The 17,299-nt window shown below is 33.7% G+C and overlaps 1 protein-coding gene across 1 annotated transcript; it reads right to left on the bottom strand.

Moving 5' to 3' along the window:
- Positions 1-11,196: 11,196 nt before the first annotated feature.
- Positions 11,197-13,422, bottom strand: LOC148599865 (UDP-galactose:fucoside alpha-3-galactosyltransferase-like; the record flags this gene model as incomplete). Its single annotated transcript, XM_088558103.1, has 2 exons — positions 11,197-11,802; positions 13,252-13,422. Coding segments are annotated over 2 exons (399 nt in total), but the record flags the coding sequence as incomplete, so codon positions are not given.
- Between the last annotated feature and the right edge of the window lie 3,877 nt (positions 13,423-17,299).

Genomic DNA, 17,299 nt, shown 5'->3' with positions numbered 1-17,299 from the left:
AACATCTTCAGGATGCCGTGGAGGACTACGCAAGAAAATGGATAAAACGAGAAGAAGAAGAAGAAGACATTGATTCTGTCAAAATGGTTAAAGGCCGTGAGATCTTTAATTTTAAAACGGGTGAAAGTTTCAAGTAGGTCAATGAGTGCCAATGCTACATCAGTTTTCAAGGACCCTGTTGTAGCAAAAACATTGTCTACAATACATGACAAATATGTTGTCGTACTTTCCCATTTATTTGGATTCGCGCCTTTACAACTTTCATGTTGGACAGTTTCGATTTACGCGTACAATTGTTTAACACCATAGACTTTTGCTTCCAGCGTGGACATTTGGTCTTTAAAATCATTTTATTGTGAGTTAAACTCCCGTTTCATTTGATCGACTTCATGTTTCACTTTTCGCTCTATGAGCACTGCTGCTAATACTTTTGACATGTTATTTTCCAATGTTTAGGAAATACGCATATTGTTTATACATGTACTATTTGTTTGACCAAGAACCATCACTTTGAGCTCACTCATCTCTGTATTTGAGTGCAAACACTTAATTTCCATAACGGTCTGAATTCATTTACTAAAATGCTAAATTTTTCAATATAACTATCATGTGGGTGGCCGCAACATATAAATATGAGTCAAAATTACTTAAAAAATTAATATTCTAGCAAGATGTATGAGTGCGAGCACTTTTATTTTCCATAAGGGTCTAAAAATATTTACTAAAATACTACATTTTTTCAATATAACTATCAAATGAGGGAGTGCGACACATATATTTCAGTCAAAATTCTTCAGAAATATCATATTCATGCAAAATGTATGAATGTGAACACTTAAGTTTCTGACAGTTTAGAACTGTTCTATGACAGCAACCCCTGACAGAATCGAAGAGAGGTTAGAAGTGATCGCAACTGTGCATATCTTCATTCATTGGTGTTATGTATTTTTATTTCTAGAAAAGCAAACAAAGTTTGCTGTGTGAATAATTTGCGTCATATATATTGCACTTTCGTAAAATTTCGGGAAGACGTGGTTGACTTTTTTATATGAATCAATGCATTTAAATGTCAAGAAAATAAATTTTGCGATGGTGACAGCCACAATTAACACTAAATGCACCATTTATATTGCTCGTCTATGAAACAGAATAATGGTGTACTTAATATAAATTGACCAAGCTCAAGCTAGCGAGCAATAAGCCAGATCAAGCTGGCGAATAATAAGGCAGCGCACAAAATGAAAGTGCGGAAAAACTCCAATATCTAAAAACCATAAAACATCACAAATCCACAACGGACTATGTCATTTTATTTCATATTATATATGCAGCAATGGATAATTTCGTGATAAAAGTTTTGACAATATTGTGTTTCTGGATCTGACATCGATAACACTGTCAAGTTTAATTATACAACTCAATTCAGTTACACAAAGACGGAATAATGCTAAAAACAAATTCCCCTTCCATATAGACACAAACATGAATTAAATCACCTTTTCTTAAACACAAATTATGACCCACCTCTGATGGATTTCACTCCTCCTCGAGAAAGCATTTGTATAAACAGTGTATTCGTAACTAGAATGAGAAAATTAATTTGTTGGGGGACCCTGATTTTGGGGGAACGATCCACATACACATCTAGAAACTTGATGGTAACCTAACCAATATTTTGAAAACTAAGTCGTTAATTGTCCGTAAAAGTTTAAGGTACGAAATATGACTACTTGAAAAGAGGTCCCTTGCATAATATTAACTGCCAAATTTGAAACCTGACTTTGTAAGAACAGTTCATATATAGAATGACAAATCATTTAGAGCCCTGGAAGTGGATATTAAAGTGCCGGATTATTTAAAGCAGAAATGTGCAGAGACGCCATCCATTTTTTCAAAATACAGACATTTCAAGGAACGTCATCGGCAACCACATGCGTCAATATGCTGTCGACCGAGATGTCATGGCACATCCGAGAAAATCGTTGATCGGTAGCATGTTTAGCGAAAAATTCATGATAATTACTCAGTTGTTAAGGTGATACATAGTCCAAGGACTAGTGGTTACCAAAACACATTAAGTCCTGGAATACACACCGTTTAAATGTCTTTGTTCCTCTGGAGATGCAGTAAGCAAAGCTAGACGAGAGGGGAACGCGGATCCCAGCAAAATAATCATTGCGGACACGAATAAACTTGACGGAAATTCATCCTACGACAAAACAGTGACAAATAAAGAAAATCACACGGAAGTCATATTTTGTAAAACTTCCAGGGTGTACCAATGCCTCGTAGACCATTTTTTCTCAAATGTAATCAACTGAATGATAATACCTCTGAAATTTAGATTTACCATTACAAATTGAATGTTTTGTGTACCAGTATGCTAAATTACGCATGTTGCAATATTATTATGATTTCATTGATGTATTTGTGGATCGTAGGGACTTTCAATACTGTTCCGTGGATTTGGATTCTGTGTACATGGCTCTTTCCGCAGAGTCTTTATAACAGGTGATACGTCCCCATTTAAAACAAAAGTTCGAGGGGGAAAAGCATCTCTGGTTTCCCCGATCTGACACTCCAAAACATGTCGCTTTCGGTAAAATGACTCCCGGTCTATTTTAAGAAGAATACAGGGGGAATGGGATTGTTACCCTTACGAATATATTACTATTTCGGCCATTCTGATAAATTTAGCTGCAAAGGGGTCATTAAAAAATTGAATGACATTAATAAATCGACCTACATGGACGTCCTCTTATCGAAAAAGTCTGGATCGGGTGTCAATCGCGGATTCCGATCTGTTGACAACAAAATGTATACATATTTACAAGAAAGGGCCGGGTTTTCCTATTTTTACCCTAATCCGTTTTGTCCACGGAACCTCTATTTTTAGTGGATGTTTATAAATGGTTTATTTGAACTATTTCCTCAATACTTATTGAATGTCAGTTATTTGGAAATATCAATAATTTTAAAGTGGTCTTATTTGTTTACTCATTGCCTGTCTTCCTCAAAATTTTTGTCATTTTTTTATACTTATAGAAAGTTGTCCTCGGTAATTAAATGGGTAGCGTAGGTCTTCAGAATAATAGTTTGAATAGTACTATTTTACTTGTCATTTTTCTGGTTTACTTCCTCAACAGTTTGTCCTTTTTACATACGCATTACTTATAGAAAATGATCCTCGGTGGCCTTAATATTTGATAATAGTTAGAATATTTAATTATTTTCTTGTCGTCATTTATCGTCTTAATCGATGTACATTTTTGAGTGATTTTTACTCAAATTTTCGTCATAGATTCAATGATTTAAATGTCCCAGTGGTTTGATAGTACTTCGGTGGTTCAATGGGTGGCGTCGGTCTTCATTATATTAGTTTGTATATTTTACTCTTTGTATTTGTCATTTTTCGGCTTACTTCCTCAAAAGTGTATCTTTTTTACGTATTTATTACCTCTCCTCGGTGGTTTTACGGGTGACGTGAGTTAAAATTTTATAATAGTTTGAAAATTTGTATATTTAATCATTTTTACTTGTTATTTCTGTAATTTTTTTTAATGATTTTGACTCCAATTGTCTCCAATTTAAATGACCCATTTGCTCGATAATATTAAATTGTCCTCGGTGGTTTTTCTTCTCTAAATTAGTAGTTAATTTTATACTAGCTCTATATTTTTGAGTGTGATTTTAAACAGTTTGTACTAAGTGATGGTGGAATTGATCAATGTTCCAAATATTTTTTTTTCGATTTTATTGAATATGTTATATAAATTTATTCTATACATATACCACAATGAAATATATGTACTTGATAATCGTTCGCATATGACTTGTTTTGTATATAAATATGAATAAATTTGTATTTGACTTTGTTCTTTTTTTGTGAAACGATGGAGATGGACCTATTGAAACCAAAGAGTTGTAAAAAATAGAACCACTAAACAAACACAATTGAGGTAAATACCAAAACAAGCCAAAAAAAGGAGGATATTCTAATGGATATTATAATGGAAATACACCAAATGAAAACAAGAGACGCAATTATAGAGTAAGACACGCTAAACACTTATTACAATGGAGATAGACCTAATGAAAACAAAGAGACACATAAAAATAGAATCTGACCCACTACACAAACACTTAAAAAACAATGGAGAAAAATACAAATGAACAGTTGAAACCTCTTAAAAAGGGTAACACTTAGAACAATAAATATAATACTAAATAAGCAAGCCAGTCGTAAAAATAATGGATATTCTAATGGAAATAGACCAAATGAGAACAAAGAGACGCACTAGCACTTAAACAGTGATACAGGCGTAAAAAATAGCGATAAAAACAAAGAAGATAGACCCAATAACAAACAAAGAGACACACTTATAAAAAAAACAAGCTACACAAACACTTAAAACAATTTGAGGTATGGCAATAGAGTATAGGTTAATGAGATAATTAAATTATAAATGCACACGATAAAAATAGAACAATAGAAAATCAATCTAAACATCACGTGATGAACAGGGTATAAAAATGAGCACATAATAAACACACTAAAAAATGGACGTCAACACGTACGAAACGATAATGTCTACTTTTTTAACGATGGTATAATCAACCGGGAACAAGTGATAGTGTTTTTTTCTGCCTCGCAAAAATAGGCAGTGAACATTACCCCTAACACGCGGATAGAATACTGAACTTGTACCAAACCAATCTCCAAGATAAGGAGTTCGATTCTTTTAAACAAAGAGGACTCGTCGAAGCGCAACGCAAAAAAGTGACCAATCAAAACACTAGAAAGCAACTATAAAAAGAAAAACAATTGACGTCACGGTGCATATTTATACTACAAGTCAAATGCAGTCTAAGATCCTGTGTAAGCTCGTTAAACAGAAAGTATGATTTTCATTTTGATATCGTGAAAATGACTGGAGTCGTCGTTCTGCTGTCACTCACAAAATGTACCAGGACGAAGGAACCGCAATCACGAGAAAAGAATACGCCAAAGGATACATATTATTCGCCTTTGATTTGACACCGGACATGTCGTAAGTGGGAGCATTTCAGCTGATCAAGCAAGGCAACCTGAGACTAGATTCATTTTTCGGAAGCCCTTCACTCTACCAGCAACGTCGTATTGTATGCCGAATTTGACAACGTCATCGAAATAGATAGAAACAGACAAGTGTTGTTTGACTACAGTGCATAATGAACACGACAAACATTGACGCCATACTGAAAAAGCACCCGGTCACCAGACACGTATTTAAAGGGGTGTATGCGCGGAACAGATTGTCAAGAGACTCTCTTTGCTTTAATGGGAAACACGGATACTGATAATCTCCCTGCACACACTGGGTAGCCGTATACGTAGACGCCAATTCGAGAGGAGAATACTACAACCCAACGGGAGGACCACCCTTTTAACATGCCTACCTGAATTTTATTAACAAACATTGCAGTAGTTGGACGTACAACACAGTACTAGTACAAGAAGAAGATTCAATCGTGTGTGGACAACATTGTATATTTTACCTAATACACAGATATGCAGGACGACCCATGACGCACGTGACCAGGACCCTGGACGACCCCGAAGAAGCTACAGATAAAGTTGTCGATTTTGTCAATAAGTATCGAAAATGTATTATGGCGATGCTATTCATGAAGCCCGAGACGAAAATATAACATTTATTCATAACATTACAATAATCCGTCTGGATTACGTTCAAAACAACACGCGGCATCTTCTACTTTTTGATGCGCCATATAACACCGGAGTGCCTACTTTAAAACCGGAGATAGGTCCGGAATGACTTTTATCACGTCGGATGTATCATATTGATCGAATGTCAAACTGATTCCATGCTCACTTGGTTATCGTTGGGTGATATCCAGTAACGTCTGATATCAATATACTAACTATCGTCTCCGGTCGTGACGTAGACGTTTGGCCCTAAATGTTCGCTCATGTAACCAAATCAATTGTTCTTTATACGTTCCACTACACCGAAAATTTTATCCACGTTATTTTACAACACCTTCCACGGACCGACCGGAAAGTTTAGTGTCACCGGATCTTGGATCAGTTGAACGATTCCACGGTCCTCTTCGAGGTGTACGCCTCCGCCGTTTTAGTTCCTTTAAGGTCTGTTAATATACATCGAAAGCCTTTGGTCCTCTTCTGGGCAGGAGTTCCAGGAAGGATCTCACCCTCGCCGCTCTGGTCGGTTGATCCACGATACATTCGCCCATTTCTTCGGATAAGATACAACTTTCTACGAGATACGGTATGACATTTTTGGTATGTGTTGCTTTCACCAGTTTCATATAGTTTTCCGTCAGGATGAGTCTGTTCTAGGAATTCATTCTACAAAGAAAAAAAAAACCGTCATAACTGAACCTTCCCCACAAGGGCCCCAGGTTACAAGTAAACGAGCATACTTCCAGGTTTGTGTTCAACACAAACACTACAATGAACCCAATTCCCGGAGGAAACCAGGTGCCACGTAAGCAAAACTAACTTCGAGGTTAAGGTTCTTACATTTTCTCTTCTGGAAGTCCGTAAATGTCCGGAGTATTTATCCTCCCCCCGGCCACACGCGATTGGGTCTCACACGTTTGAATTGCATTGGTCACAATTAAAAAAATTAAATTTTAATTGTTGCCATTGACACATTTAAATCTATAGGACAACGCCAACGAAGGAGTGCTTTTTTGTAATTAACGATTCGAATCCATAGGAATACGCTAATGAGCAGGCAGGTCCATTTGAACTCGTCCGTATCGGACTTATACACTACAGAGTGGGGGTGGTAAAGGTCAGGGGTCAGAAGGGTCAAAAGGGTAAAAAAATACAAAACTGAGCATTGTCCAGACGGATCAATGGTCAGAATGGTCAATGGTCATTGTCTAGAATTGTCAGTGGTCACTTCCGGTCAAACCCAAGGGTCACTTCCGGTCCACGGCCAGTGGCTGTGACGTTATGTACATGCACATTGGGTGTAATAAATCCGAAAAATGATAAGCGAACCCAACATGTATACTACGGTAGAATTAGTAGTAGGAACACTTCTGACAGGTTCGATGAGTTCCTTCTCGGGGGAAAACACCGTACGTAAGATCTTTTACCTCGGAAAAGTAATAATTTAGTGTGCTCATTCTTAAAACTTCGTCCGTCATTTTGAGTATACTGTATCTATACACATTTTAAAAGTCAAATGCACCTTAGAAATAATGCGAATGCATGTACTCTCATGATAAATTGTAAGCTTTTTAAAATTGTTATTCACGTGCTTCGTATAATATATGACTTATTGTAATGTTCTAATATTCACTAATTGTTTCCTGCCACATGTATTTAGGTACTGTGTGAGCCACTCTATTTTAATTGAAAATATAAAAACGCCTGTCTGTGTTGTACGTTCCCTTGAAAGTCTGGTCCATATTAATAGAGAACAGATTGCCTTTTGTAGTATAACCAAGTTAATATGCTGTTTTGAAGGTTTGTTGTCTCCTAATTATGTGATGTTTGAGCTAACTTAGAAGGATTTGATTTAAGTCTTTTCACAATCACTACTATAATTTAAGTTTCTTATTGACTCTGATTCCGACACAATAACATTTTTTAAAGTTCTTCGGAAGTAACGCTAAGTTTGTGGTACTCCTGGTTGGTCCCTTGGTTATGGTATCAGTTAATTCCTAACAACGTACATATAGGTGGGTATAATACTTAGTATCATTTACTTAAACTACACATTGGATAGTATAAATATACTTATTTTCAGTACGTAAACATGTCCTTTATACATGTACATGTAGGTAGTAATTTCAGTAATGACACAGAGAGCTCAACAGGTAAACCCTACTCAAAGTCAAAACACTGAAACGTATGTAAGAAAATATTTGATACAAAAAATCTTAATGAAACGGACATCATGCATTTGTGCTTATATTAGTTTTAAAAGCACCCCATTAGCACTAATAGATGCTCAATTTCATCAAGTACATATAAATACATTCCGACACTATGAGTTTGTAAACACGGAACCACCGTTCTTTGAGGATTAGGGACTTTTAAATGCATTACAAATAAGCATTTTTAACTATCAAATTTTCGTTTAATCAATTAAGAATTAATAAAAATCAAGATAAAATGCACGTTTATTGTAAATCGGCCCATATCGGCCCACTTGCGGGTAATGACAACGTAAATCTGTCTTAATCGGCCCGTTGGCAGTATAAAGGTTAAAAACAAACAACAAAACAAGCCATTTAAAACTTCAACTTATGGTTTTAGAATAAAATGTTCCATTTTTATTGCATTAATGGCATGATTTCGGGTCCAAATTTAGTTGGTGTGCGTTTTGTCACCGGTGACACGATACACTCTTTGCCCAATAATATTGCAATAAAAAAAAAAACACTGCATATTGTTTTTTGGTTTTTAACGATTAATAATGATTTTATCCTTTGTCCAAATGTGTTTTCTAGTTGTTTTGTTTAGCCTTTGTGGCGACATTCATGAATATATCTAAAATATCGAGATTGACATGAGATTGTGCGCATGCGCATTTGGTTAGCGATGTGTAGTTGGTCATGAATCAACGTGGATTTTCTTGAATTTATTATAATCCTCTTCTCATTATCTTATATTAAATTATATGATTGAGCCCATGTATATTTTATTTTTTTTTACTTTAAATAAATGCTCTTTTTATTCAGTTTTGAGAACAATTATTTGGGTATATATATCTACTGTACTGTAGTCAGATAATTGGCGACGCTATCATTTTTTCGTCATTTATCAGTCCAAAGCCGAACATTCAGAACAGAACATCACTTGCATTTTTGTTATGACTCATTTCTAAAGTTATACTTTTTTTTCATAGTGACAAGATTGACCTCTGTGAACATGCATAGATCTAGCCGATGTCCGGATCTACGTAAATGTCTAGACACACCACTTATAAAGTTGTGTTACGCTTCCCACCAATAGTATTCATTTCTTTTTAATTTTAGCTTTAAAATAAGTCTTTATATTTCTTTTTATTTCCTACTTTGTCTACACACCACTACACCTGTGTTACGCCAGTGGCGGAGCCAGAAGTGGGTGGTGGGGGTTGGTACACCCATTTTATTTAATGGAATTAAACAAAGAATAAATAATTTCTAAAGAAGAATAAAAGTGTTCTTATCTTTTAGAAAAATGACAAAAATAAAGTGAAAATATTGAGAAGAAAATGGAGATGAAAAAGGGAACATGTTGATGAATAAAGTTAATTATTGAGAAAATTTGTCATGTCTATCAAATAATGTTTAATTATTCTTAAAGTCTATACAAAGGAGTTATAAATAAATCCTTGCCTATAATAATAGCTGCTTTGAAAGTATTTATCATATTCTTAAAGCTTATATTTTTACATTGCTACATTTTAATGAATAGATTTTTGAAATTAATTTAGAGGTAAATCCAAAATATTGACAGGAAGAACTAAGTCTTCATTAATCGATATAATTAGGCTTACAATTAAAATATATTTGTTTTATGAAAATGTAATGTAGTTAAAATAGAAAATTGGAGGTAATCTGTTCTACATAGAATCTTAATCAGTCTTACAATAGTGGTTTTATGAGCTGAAATCTTGTCAGGTCGAACTACATAAATGTTTTTTGTAATCTTCCTTAATTGGATGGATTATCTATAATTGGCTTGTAAAATTTTCACACAATATTAATCTAGTTTACAAATAATCATGCATGTAAATAGGTTTTTTGACCAATTTGATGGACTTTTTGATACGGACGATAGAAATACCCAAGAAAACCCCAGAACACCCAAGAAAACCTCAAAATATGCTCCAAATTGATTGAAAAGTGTTTTATTTGATGGAAGATATTGTTTTTATTCATTTTTTCTGATTACTTTTTCGACTAAAACCCGGAATTTATCAATGTGACCAGTTACGCAATGCTAATCATGAATGATAATCGATTTGTTTTCTTTGATGTATGTTGACTTAGATCACGGTTTTGTATCAGTAAGTCGAATTATTCGGGAAAATGTTTAACCTGAATAATCCAGTCCCTCTCCGTATCCGTTTCACTTCACTCTCGAGGAATGGAGTTATCGTAGGGAAGATAATATAACGACTGGATTATTCGGGTTAGAATGTTCTGAAATTTCAATAAATAAAAGTAAAGCGCTGGCCACTCGCTGCATTATCATTTGATGTCATGTTCAGGTCTACAATGTTCGATCAAGCGAATTCGGACAGTAATTGCGGCGGTAATTCCGGTGATTGATTTTATTGTTATTTATGATTATTTTCTATTGATAACTTTTATGTGTTTATACAATGATTTTTGGTTAGTTTTTGTAAACATTGATGATTTACTCACAGTTAAGAGGTTCCCAATGTAGAATAAACGGAAAATCAAACATAGATCAAATATTCGGTAAAGTTTCCTCAAATATTAATAAAAGATGAAAATATATAAATAAGATACACTAAATTCATATCATTCGCAAATCAATTAGTTGATACTTTGTTTTCCTGAATAAAATTATTATCAAAGCAAGTATAAACCGACATATCCTTGAAATATGTACTTTCATTGCTTGACTGATTAATATTGTAAAGGGTGTTTCTCGTAAATAATTGAACACTAATGGGTACCCTTGTTATTTTTTCACTCCATGTTTCAGGTGGGGTTTGTTTTCCTTATTTGGTATATTTAAAAAAAAAACAAATACAATATTTTCTTGAGAATCACGTCAATGTCCATCTACAACAACATGCTTCCATATCCTATCAGCAAACAATCAGCATAGAACTTGAACCTATTGAAAAAAGAACCGTTGTCAATCTTCAATTAATAACGTACATAACAACAGAAAAAAACAATAGAAAGAGAACAATTGGATTTAGAGACAGTCGAGGAAGATGACACTCTGAATGAAACACGTACATGTACATGTATAGATGTCAGTCCAAAATGACAACATGCTTTTCAGCAAAAACTGGACAAGCATTACAGACAGTGAACTTAACCTATCTATGAAAAAGAGGAAACTCGATTTCAACGCAAAACAAATCCAGCAGATAAACATACCTTTGGTAGGGACGTTATATATATTTTTTGGGGGGGGTGGTCACGGCTGTAAAGTGTAAATGAAGAAACAGAACGGCATACGTGACGACAACTAGTTTTATAATAACGTAAGATGTAAAAAAAAATATAGCCAGTATCTATTTGTACTATCTTATGTATCTTACGTTCAATCATAGTTCATATTGTCTTAACATATTGTTAACATGTTACTTTATAGAATTTATTCAGCAATAGTTACATGCCGATATTTTTGTTTACAACTTGTGTACAATTGAAATAAATAGTGAAACACAAATCTGCACCATCGTATATCTGGAATCAACAAAGGTAAGTGCATTCAGAGATCACCAAAAGTCAAATGTTGAATGATTATCATGAAGCTATGTATCAAAGGTATTTATGGTGTTTATTTCATTGTATTGTCATCTATGAATGAAAGAATCACAGGAAATCGATCTATAGGGATATAACATCCTTAACTTTCGAAACTTTGCACCTGTTCTCGTTATCAAGAAACCAGTGCCCATACTTCTTCGCACGATTTACTTTTAGTGTATCACCTATGATCCAGTTATTATGAATTACATAAGGATTCCATGATTTTCTAACTGACGGCTTTGTCCGATACCAAAGTCCACTAGGAAAATTTGAAAAAAGCATAATATGATACTTCACTCCTGCATATTTTTAGTGATCAAACTGCTTAGAAAAACCTGGTCGTTTTCGTTTTCTGGAACAGGCTTTTTGTAATCTAAAGAATCAAATTTTTTATCTATGTTTGTCATCATCGATGTCAATTTACTGAAAAAAGACTTTGTTCTATTTGTAGGAAACATATAATAAAATCCTCCATTAATAACTCTCCCGTCTTTTGTGTCTGGTATCAATAACATATCAAATCTTCCCTTTTCAGACATGACATATCTCAAAAGGTTCTGGATCCATAGGAAATCACATTCAAACAAAAACACTTCCTTTTCTTACTGAATTAGCATGTCTATCATTTTAGTTCTAAAATTCATTAATCGTAAGTATCCAACATGACTATAATCGGAATTGTTGTGTAATTCATTATTAACTACAACTGTTACAATATTCACACTCGTTGATATTGCAGTAAGTTCATTTTGTATATGATCGGCTGTTGTGACTATAAGAACTTTTATTATAAACAGAGGTGTACTGATATGTAAATATGAAAGGCAAGTAAAGATAAAAGCAGACACTTTTGAACAAAGTTAAAGAAAATCCAATGTGAAATCATAAATTTCTGTGTTTACATAACTAATATGTGTATTACTATATATTTATATGTTATGAATAAATATTCAAATAAAGTCTAAAGGTCAGTCAAGATTCAAAAAAAAAAGATGCAGGGCTGCGCTTCCTTCAATCTCTGTTTTTATAACTTCAGACACATCGCCTGCACCATGTGCAACACTTCGGGCGATTCAACTAACTTCACTTTGTGAAACTATAGCTTTAAATTACTATGTAAATGTTCGCAAGTAATTCAAGACCGTATACACCAAATACATTAAAATATAGCATTTTTACCAATACTGAATGAAATGTCAATATTTTCATACTCCTAGAACGATGTTTATGTTTTCGCGATATTCCATGTATAAAAAATGTGATTTTATTTCAAAATACATATGGTCATTAAAAAATTGTATATATCGAATGGATTTGTTAAAGCATAATACATATTAGTTTACAAATTCATGTAAGATGTTAGCAATACGACGAACAGACGTACACTGTATACCATAATATATCATCAGTTTCGTTTCGCAAGTTAAATTCCGAAATGTATCAACTACAGGGATGAATACGTTTGGCGAACACGATCATTCGTGTATCGTGCTTCGTCATATTGTTTCGTGTTGCTTTCGTGTATCACGTGCTTCCTGTTCGTACTTCGTGTGCGTGTTTTGTGGGAATCGTGTGAATGTTTTATATGCTTACTGTGCGTGTGATTACAAATGTTACACGTTTCTGGGATGTACCTGCAACATATTTGATGTGACAATCTCTGATTGAATATGGTAAAACGGCAGAGGACCTGCATCAGTGCTTACACAGCCACACCAATTACTATACAAACAGGAATGATATGGGACGGTCTACCTTATCAATAGAATGTAGAGAGAACAGAAACGAAAAATGTGCATCGGAAAGGCTTAGTGCCTGAAGCATACGGTTTGTTCTTATAAGTAAAGCTAACAATACCTTGGAATGAATTCCCATTTCAAAGGTATTGCATAACCAGTTCTGTGCCAAGGTTACATATCGTAACCATCATTGGTTCAGTAGTTACATTTGATGCTGCAATCAAAACTTTTCTTAGAGCTTTGTACTCCCACTGTATTTTATCACTGAACGATTTTGAACTTATTAAAGAAAGTTTTTTTTTGACATTTTTAGCTCTTTGGTGCAAATAATACATAATTTGCGATCTGCGAAAAATACTATTTTAGGTAAATAGAATACAAAGTAAATAGTAGTAAGAAGACACAGTGTTGTAATTATAAAACGACATTTTGAGCTGTATCTAGTCATTTTTTTTATTTAGTTCTTTAAGCCAAATAAATTAAAACAAACAATGAAGAAAAATATAAAAAAAGAAGTACATATACATAATAAATATCTCGCTTGATAAGGTATCCGTCTTGTATCAACATTCATTTGCTCTTTCTATAAACTGATCATCATTTTTAACAATCGGAATCAAATGTCTTTGTTCGTTTTAATTTAATAATTAATATATAAGGTAAACAAAATAAATTAAAATTATTTTGTCACATGCTTTAATTGGTCGCAAAAATAGCTTTAAGCGTATTATATTGTTGATGGGCTGAGTGTATGAATTGAAAAGAATAATTTGTACTTAAAAATTTTATGTTTAAACAGGTCATTATAATAATACAAACGTACTTTCTTACATACTAATAAGTATCATTGATGAAAAATATGTGAGCCTGTGTTATTAAAGTCACCAGAAAATCATATGGCTTTAAAGTACATTGTATTAAATGATATTATAAGTTTGTCAGAGTGATTTGTTCCCGGTTTTAAAAGGTAAATTATAAGGTTATTATTGGCTTTTTTTATATTTTCAGTGTGGGAAACCACCGCTCGCCAGCTCGCCAAGTACGAATAGATGTGTATTTTGGCGAGTTCTCATTAGCTTACACTTCTCAATTTGGCGACTGTCATTGGCAAGTTCCAAGACAAGTTACCCAGCCAACAGGTTATTTAGTCAAACATCCCTTAATAACATACATTAAAAGTATGTTCCCTACAATTTAAGTTGTTAAGCTTCAATATGTCAAGTGAATTCCGGCATGATATGCACAATTTTATTGACTTGTAAAGCATTGTTTATGATCAGCCATTTTAATTTCCGGTTATCGGGATGTGCAAAAACCTACACGACGGTCCTGATCTCGTATAAGTATTCAAACCAAATTATTTTTTTAACTTAAGAATTGTTACCTTGCAAATTAGTTGTTTATTGTCATAATAAAAATGAACAAGAAGCAAATGATACACATTTACTTGTTTCATAATGATGAATCTGCTGAAATATAATTTTATTTTTAAAATGCGAATTTAGAAATGGAGTATATATTTTGTTACTGTGAAGTATATGACAATTTCAATGTGAGGGGAAATTTGAAAATGGAAAACGTTTTTGATAAATTTAAAAAAAAAAAAAACAGATGAAAAGATAATTGAAGAAAGAAAAAGAAAGACAGAAGATAGCAAAAAAACATTGGCTATTTGAATTACTATTTGGTTAGCAAGATCAGTATTCCACTAGCCAGGATGGCAAGTTGGGGAAAAATGGTATCCCACACTGATTTTGCGTTTTAAGAAACAATAATACGAACATTTTTTCTGTATTTATGACCTACTTTGAACTCTAGGTTTCCTGAAATGAAAAATTACCTTAAACTGACCATAAATGAACCAATGTCATGTGTCATAATCTGTAATTATATAAATACATCAATCATGAAATGACTTTTAATGAATAAAGAAAAAAAACATGACATCACACACAAAGCGAAAAAGAAGGGAAATAAAAACCATATGCATTATCAACATTGTGATTCGTTCCAGTTCAATGCCAAGTATTATATTTGCTAAGAAAGAGAAGTTTAATGAAAGTATGTTGAAGAGAAAGGAGTTAATACCCTACTTTTCTTGACACAGAACATGTCAACGGTCCATTTGAGGCCAAAGCTAACGAATCATGAATGAAACGCCGGCAACCCGATCATGTTTCGAATTGATAACAAATTAAAATGCCAAAAATATAATATTTTCCAATGATTCCGAGGCTCGTTTGAAATGATGTTAAATTTCAGTAAACACTCAATGTCACTAAGATCCTACATCAATACCCTAAAAATAGCAGCAAATGTCTTTTATCAAAAAGGTATTGCAACTTGAAGACTTACGAATAATTAAGGGAATAAATAAGTTAAAGCGGAAATCAAAAGAATGTAATCCTGGGACAAAGACCAGACATGGAAAACGGACATACACAACAAAAAACGTAAAGTATTTAAAATCATACATACAAAGGAACAAAAGTAGATGAACAACTCGCACTCCACTTAAAACCGGGAGCATGGACCAGGTGCACCGGAAGGGCAAGCGACTTCTGCTTTTCTAGAAACACCTGCTCATAAAAAGTCAAATCCGGGGTAGACGAAAGAGAAAGGGAAAACTATTACACGTACAACAAATCAGTTTTCATTGCGCAGATGGATGCACCGTAACGATAAATGAGTTCATGATGACGACCATAAAACTTTTGTAGCGATGACTTCAATCTTTTAGCAACATAACCATGTTCCAAAAGCCTATTTGTTAGAATTCTAGCGGGATACAAAAAGTCTGCTTATTTTCGGCAAGCTTTGGCATGGCGTATGAGTTAAAATTAAAAGTAAATTTCTGTCCAATTTCTTTTTTGACGTTCAATGGAAATTAATACTTGAATAATATGCCAGAAATGAGCCAAAAAAGAGGAAAAATTTGACACCCTCTTATATTGGAGAATGTGTATAAGGTCATTCACATTCACTCAAATGCAATAGAAAAGAACGTCAGTGGGTGCTGAAACGAGGTATTTTGTGAACAATCCATTGGTTTAGTGACTTTATCAAATATTTTTTTTTTCATACTTTGTCCTTCTATAAACAGACATACGTTTACGTGTACAAAAGACAATTCATTGATTGTGTAACTAAGGAAATGGGTCTTGATAATCCACTAGAATTTCACTCAGCACACGATGGACATATTAAAGAGTTACATGTCTGTTCATACTTTTTTACGTATAACTGAGTATTAAGAAATGGTTTTCCATTCTATATATTTGACGTTTCAAATCTGTCACTCCAAACAGAAAATATACAGCTGGATTTGCCAAATGTAAAATCAAAGCCGCTGTAAACCTCCCTATTTCGTTACTCATAGCAGTAAATGATGAACTCTAGAAAAACTTTTAAAGGAAGTGTATACTACTACTTGCATGAAAAAAGTGAATTCTCCAAAATTTTAAAGACCAACAGGGTTGTGATTTGCAAAGACATAGTAACGACGTAAATGGAAACTGAACAAGTTGGTTCACATTTCAGGCCTTAAATGCACTGTCCAACCTATTTACTTTCAGATCAGCTCTGTACTATAAGTCTTGTAACGCAAACTTATAAGTACACAAGAGAAGTTGTATGACTTTTATTAATAATCATGGAATATGTTTTAATACAAATTCATATTCACTTTTTTTATCATTTCGGTAGTTGGAATTAGGATGATAAATACAGGAAACTGACGAACTCTTTACATTTGTAGGAGAATGCTATTTTTCACAATTGTGTTAAAGTACTGTTTCAATACCGTATTCAACAGAATGCTTGTTACAACCTGTTTAAAATAATAGTTTTATGGTATAGCTGAGGATGTACTGAGATCATGATTACAATGTTATCGATTCTGGAAATTTTTATTCCCCTTTTTTTTCAGTCCGGCAGGAAGACTCTTCAAGATTTCGAATCATAGAAGCCTAATGGTCTTAGTATGTCCGAATTACACAGGAAGCGGTAATACACAAGTTTGATAGTTTTGAGTCTTTTTCATTTCAATTTAAACGCCAATGCAT

This window comes from Perna viridis, chromosome 13, assembly GCF_037379345.1.
Source record: "Perna viridis isolate PV_CMFRI_1.1 ecotype Kerala chromosome 13, ASM3737934v1, whole genome shotgun sequence".
Lineage (NCBI taxonomy): Eukaryota > Metazoa > Mollusca > Bivalvia > Mytilida > Mytilidae > Perna > Perna viridis.
Note: the sequence above shows the minus strand (reverse complement) of the source record. Positions and strands in the feature narration are given on the sequence as shown.